This window comes from Entelurus aequoreus, linkage group LG05, assembly GCF_033978785.1.
Source record: "Entelurus aequoreus isolate RoL-2023_Sb linkage group LG05, RoL_Eaeq_v1.1, whole genome shotgun sequence".
Classification (NCBI taxonomy): domain Eukaryota; kingdom Metazoa; phylum Chordata; class Actinopteri; order Syngnathiformes; family Syngnathidae; genus Entelurus; species Entelurus aequoreus.
Genome location: NC_084735.1, coordinates 51,092,817 through 51,099,312, shown reverse-complemented (window position 1 = coordinate 51,099,312; position 6,496 = coordinate 51,092,817). Strand labels below are relative to the sequence as shown.

The following is a 6,496-nucleotide window of genomic DNA, read 5'->3' as shown; positions in this document are numbered from 1 at the left end:
TTCATTTAAGATAAACAGAATTAATATATTTTGGCTGGAAAAGACACTAAAGAGTTATAAAATGTAAAAAAATCATGTTTTTTATATTTCAAAATTATTGCCGAAACCATGGATCCTAGTACTTCTTGATAAAATTTCAATTATAATTTTTCTATTATACAATATACATTATTCACACATTTATATTTGTAATTTATCATTAATGTAGCTATTCATTTATATGTATTTATGTAAATATTATTGTTAATTAATTGTATTGATCTATTATTTAATAATACCATTTTTGTATGCGGGCCATTCCATTGAATCGATGCCAGGAAATAAAATGTATCAATGCTTGGTAAAATAAACTTTAAAATGCTTGTCTTTATCTAGCAACGTATCCTGCATATTTAATAAATACAATTAAATCAGTTTCATATAGACTACCTTGAACGCTGGTAAAATCACATTTGTTGCCTGTCCCATGCTTCCTTTTACATATATGTGTTACTACTAAATGTATGTTCTTAAATATACATATATACAAATGTGTGTATATATATATATATATATATATATATATATATATATATATATATATATATATATATATATATATATATATATATATATATATATATATATATATATATATATATATATATATATATATATCTATCAAAAAAGAAAAAAAAGTTGGTTTTAGAACACTTTAGCTATGTTTTCAACCAGTCCTATTACTCTAAACCATTGCTACCTCTGAATAATGTGGAATGTTCCACAAGTCACATGGTCCACAGGACGTTACATCATTAGATCCTCTGTAGACCACAGAAGTAAGGGTTTAAAATTTCAGCACAGTCTTGACATTTGTGTTATTTATAATGTTGATTAAATCACTTAACTGTGCTTTATTGTCAACATTCCAGTAACAAAAATGCCATGTGGCATTTCATGTATTTGCTAAAAACTTAATCCTGTTACTTTCAGTCTTGTTGCTTAAAGGTGCCATGTGTAATAATTTCATTAAATGGCCATGATATGTCAAAGGGCATTAATAAATCATGTTCTTTTTGAATACCTCTATAACTGGTAACAGTATAGTTCAGCCGGAATATGCTCATTTCACAATTAGATTTACAGCCCTGAAATCTTGTTATTGTTTTCATTTCGATGTCCCGTCCTCTACCGTTTGACCAATTAGAAGGTCTGTGAGTGTGTCACATCCAGGTTGCCAGTTACGCACCGCCACCTTCATCTGGCTACTGCCACTGGTAAAGTTACTAAACATGTCAGACCTTAGTACATTTAAAAGGCATCCAATTTCCTCCTTGATAGGTAAGTCAAGCATTTATGTTTTCTTATTACTTGGAAATGGACATTTGGTATGAAAACTATATTGTTCAATACAGTCTATGATCTTGTCTAACAAAGCTAGTATGTTCGTGCAACGAATGCATAGTGTGACGGTGCTTAGCTCCTAGTGTAATGCTTAGCATGCTGGCCCGGTCAATGACACATCCACATATAAGCTAACGGGGGAAATATATGCCCGTTAGCCTGTATGTCGATGTGTGTTCGAACTGACAGGGCAAATATCTTTTCGACAAATAAAACCTATTTGGATATGGGTAGTGTCAGTGCCTATTTAGTTTTCAATATGCTGATACGCTGAGGAAATGGGTTCCAACATTAGCATGACAGTCATCATGGCAATGTGAAACGTATGGAGACAGCCTAATCACATGATAAAATAGTTGATCATTTGTGTAGGCTATAGGCATACCTTGGTAAAATGTCTCCTCTTTAGTTTTGGGCGTACATTAGGCTGCTAAGCATGCTGTACTTATCTTCATCAGTATAACCATTGCTAGCGTTGGTTGTAGTTTGTTTTAGTCTTTGTTTTCTGATAGTACTGACAATAACCATATGAGTGCCATTTGTTGTGATATTGTACACATACATGACATACTTCTTCCTGAAAATAGCCTAATTTCTGTGTAAAATGTGTTGTTAGTTAAAGATTTGTTATTGACAAAACGCTTGTCTATTCAGCTATTATGGTCCCAGCACCTCAACCCCTAGTAAGAGGCAGTGGAAGTTTGAAGTTCTTTGGAGTAGCCCAGTCGATCGAGCTGTATTTGGCTGCGTATCTGGGAGGGTACTACAGAATTTTGACCATGATTACCGTACCATTTCTGGTCACATTATTACATATGGCTCCTTTAAAGGACAGTCAGACAGCAGTTGGAAGATGATCTGTAAACCATGATCTATGCAGAATTTTGACTAAAGAACCACCATTACATGTTATGTGAACCTAAAAAACTATCATAACATGACCCCTTAAATGAGCCATCGTCGGCTTCGGAACCACGTCAAAGGTCCAATAAAAGTTGTTTTGAGTAGATTTTTAGAGTGGAAAAATCCCAGAAATTCACATTTGTTTTGAGACCATTACAACAAGCTAATGGCACCGATTCGGTGAAATGGCCTACTTACTTATTTGTAAATGTATTTATCCCACATTCACGGCCTTTGCATACACAGTCTATCAGTAAATTGCTGAGGTATGGAAAATTGGGTAGGATTAAATCAGCTTTGCTCCTTCCTACTCCTTTTCGAAAAAATTGAGAAGGTTATGAATAGATTTTTTTGAAACTTGTACCACTAATGATAAAAGCGTATACTATTTAACACATGGCTGCCAATTTTTCTCTGCCCTTTTCAGCTAAACGACATCCATTCAACAAAAACAAGTCCGCGGCCAGTGTTCGAATATTTCAAGCTTTTGTGTTCCCTTAAAGGTGGATATGAACTTATGCATGTAATGCATTGTGATATGTCCTACAATAAACTGCACTCACACTACCCTTTTGGGTTCGTTTCATGTATTTTCTACATGGACCAATCGGCTAAAGCGCACACGCCAGTTCGTTAAGCCGAAGATGTCACAGACTCATTTAGTGTTAGTTAGTCTTTGACCGGTCAACCCTGCTCCCATTGACCTTAATCCAGTGCAGTAGTCACTGACGTACAGAGCGATGTAGACTAACTCAGCAAAACAATGCAACCCTGATGACTTTCCGACACATGGTCAGCTCCACATCCCTACATGTCATGTCTACCGTAAAAGTGAATGAAAAATAGAATGGTGTATATGTAAAGATGGACAGACATGAATATTTTAACCCATAAGAGCCCATGTCACCAACACTTTAAATGTCCTTAAATGCACTCTACGCAGCATTGTGCTCGACTAAGCTCACTCTACTATCTTATTTCCAAAAACCTACTTTTTGCCATTAAAGATCACTTTAAAGCCAATTAACAACGCTTTAATAGGGTGTCAAATATTACAATTCAACTTTTCTTACAATATTTACCCAATAAATTGTTATAAAACAAGCTAGGAAAATATGCAATGGAAAGCAAAAATGCTAATAAGACAGTCAATACATTTTGCTGTTCAAATTATTTTGAGTTGATACAGTGGCACCCGATTATGTTGACGCTCCGCAGACTGGCTTCTGACTGAAACCAAAACTAGCAATTGCGTTCACAATTACGCGTGACTTTGTCCAGACACATAATGAGATGGGCAATAATAAAGGATTTTTAAACCTTTTTGACATGGTTTTCTTCCCTTTGTGCATATTTTTATCAAGATTCTTGCATTTTCAGATATTTTAACAGAAGTGCTGTAGTAATTTTTTGTACTCTTTGACTACAATGAGAATAACGGTTTTGTACGTGTGCAAATATTTCTTTCGGGAGCTAACAATCTAAAATAATTATTAGTAATTATAGGAAGTCACGGTGTGCACTTTTTAGCGCTGTGTAAACTACAGAGTAGTTATTTCACACTGCTTAATGATGGCATCAATACTACAACAAATAGCGACAATAAATGACCCATTTATTTAAAAAAATGAACCCTTTAGAGTAGGGATGTCCGATAATGGCTTTTTGCCGATATCCGATATTCCGATATTGTCCAACTCTTTAATTACCGATACCGATATCAACCGATATCGATATATACAGTCGTGGAATTAACACATTATTATGCCTAATTTGGACAACCAGGTATGGTGAAGATAAGGTTGTTGTTTTTTAAAATAAAATAAAATAAGATAAATAAATTAAAAAAAATTTCTTGAATACAAAAGAAAGTAAAACAATATAAAAACAGTTACATAGAAACTAGTAATTAATGAAAATTAGTAAAATTAACTGTTAAAGGTTAGTACTATTAGTGGACCAGCAGCATGCACAATCATGTGTGCTTACGGACTGTATCCCTTGCAGACTGTATTGATATATGTTGATATAAAATGTAGGAACCAGAATATTAATAACAGAAATAAACAACCCTTTTGTGTGAATGAGTGTAAATGGGGGAGGGAGTTTTTTTTGGGTTGGTGCACTAATTGTAAGTGTATCTTGTGTTTTTTATGTTGATTTAATAAAAAACAAAAAAAACAAAAAAAAAACGATACCGATTATAAAAAAAACGATACCGATAATTTCCGATATTACATTTTAAAGCATTTATCGGCCGATAATATCGGCAGGCCGATATTATCGGACATCTCTACTTTAGAGCTAAAATTTTATGTTGACAAAAAGCGGTCAAACCATGTACAGTGTTCCCTTGATTATAGCGGGAGTTACGTTCCAGACCTCCATGTGGTAGGTCAATTTATGCAAAATAGAAGATGCCATGATTGATATTAATACTGTTTGCATTTTAGGTCTTCATAAACCCTTACACACCCTCTTACAAATCTTTCTCACACTGTAAATACCCTTTGCCACACCATTTTTACCACTTTTTAACCGACACGATTTTAACATAGACATTCTCTATGGAAGTCACCGGTAAAGGTCGATGATAGTTAGCTGATGATGAATGAATAATGGCCTTAATTTAACACCCTCATTGCAGTCTTGCTATAAGACAGACTGACTGCTGTCGTCCTTGCGTGTCTTTTTTTCTCCTTTATGTAAGGAATTGAAGATTGATCCATTAAACCTAATTTAGGCCAATGGCAGCCAAGCTGGCCAAAGCTTGGGCGACATCGAAGGGAAACAAAAAACATTTTTCAGTGAAATTTCACAAAAGCACGACGAAGCAACACTGCTAACGGAGGAGATTGATGCAACAGTTACTGAGCCAATCAGAATCCAACACAGTGCTATGGTTGGTCGCCATCAGCCAGTAGTGTGAGGATATACAGAACACAGTGCTGTGGTCGGTCTCCATCAGACAATAATGCGCCGTGTACGATTTCACGTGGGCAAGATAGCTTGAGCTGGCGCCGTAAAATAATACAATAAAAATATAAAAATACCTATTTACAATTTTATAATACGCAATGCACTGAGACCGTAGTTAGTTAACCGCAGCGTGGTGAGGGAACACTGTATGTCGACTTTTTGATAATAAGAAAAACATGGTGGCCAAGGACTTGATGAGTTGGTCGTCTTAAGCTGTAAATAAATGATAAATGTTATTTGCGTCAACACAAAGTACACAAATGTGTCATGTTCCACTTGTTATGTGGCATATTTCAAATATACTTTTACTTGAAGCACAAATGGGTCTCGGTTCTTATGGGTTAAAAAAAAGAGTGTATGGTATAGTCAGGTCAACACAAGAAATGAATGTTTTTCTTCACTATTAAAAATAACAGCGGATAAAAACAACCATCAGAGCAATAAATTTAAAAAAATCAAAATATTATTATTATGGCTAGAGTAGTAGTAAAAAATATTTAACTAGATTCAGTCAGATCCAGGTCCAGTGGGTGAAAGCGTCTCAGCGAGGATGGCTGAGCTTTGTAGGGTAACTAGGTGATGAAGGGGGTGGTGCGGGGGCGAATAGGGTTGGAGGGGCGCCTCAGTGTGTGTGTTTGTGTGTCTTTAAGGGTCTGGTCTGTGTGCGCGTCTGTGTGTGGGTTCGTGGTGAACGAGACAGTAAGTCTTTTCTTTTGGGTCCAGCCCCTTGCCCCGTCTGCGCCACTATTTCAAAATTGTCCAACCCCCTTGCCTTTTCACAATCACACAGACACAAACACTCACACACGCACACGCACACATACACCCTCCGTTTAAAGTTCAAGATCCTTGGATATTTGAGTGGCGACGTCCCGAAAAGCTAGAGGTGCCCCCCAGAGTCGCGTGTAGCGCACACCGTTAGAAGTCCCGGAGGCGCCCGTGGAAAGGTGGCACACCTCCGCCTCGAAAGCCACGCAGCCCCCCGCCGCGCCATGGGTGCAGGACAGCAGAAAAGGGCCGGCGTGGTGTACCTGGCAGCCACATCCGAGCGCTGCCTCCCGCAGAGCAAGTACCACCTCCGCAGGGTCCCGTCGCCCACTTCCTCTCAGATCCCAGCCACGTCCGACGGCCCGGGACTCGGGCGCTTTTTGATACCCAGGTAGATGGCAACTGGGGAGGTAGACAAATGGAAACCGTTGAAAAATCTGGCTGCGACTGTGATGTACGGTCA

General features: G+C 37.2%; 1 protein-coding gene across 2 annotated transcripts in view; it reads right to left on the bottom strand.

Annotated features, from left to right (window-relative positions):
* Positions 1-2,143: 2,143 nt before the first annotated feature.
* Positions 2,144-6,496, bottom strand: part of mark4a (MAP/microtubule affinity-regulating kinase 4a) — a 116,567-nt gene continuing 112,214 nt past the window's right edge. The window contains exon 17 of one of the 2 annotated variants that reach the window (XM_062048333.1): positions 2,144-6,435. In XM_062048333.1, the coding sequence (XP_061904317.1) occupies positions 6,099-6,435 (337 nt within the window). In that variant the 3' untranslated portion in view covers positions 2,144-6,098. The remainder of the gene's footprint in view (positions 6,436-6,496) is intronic. The other variant, XM_062048334.1, reaches the window with a different exon arrangement.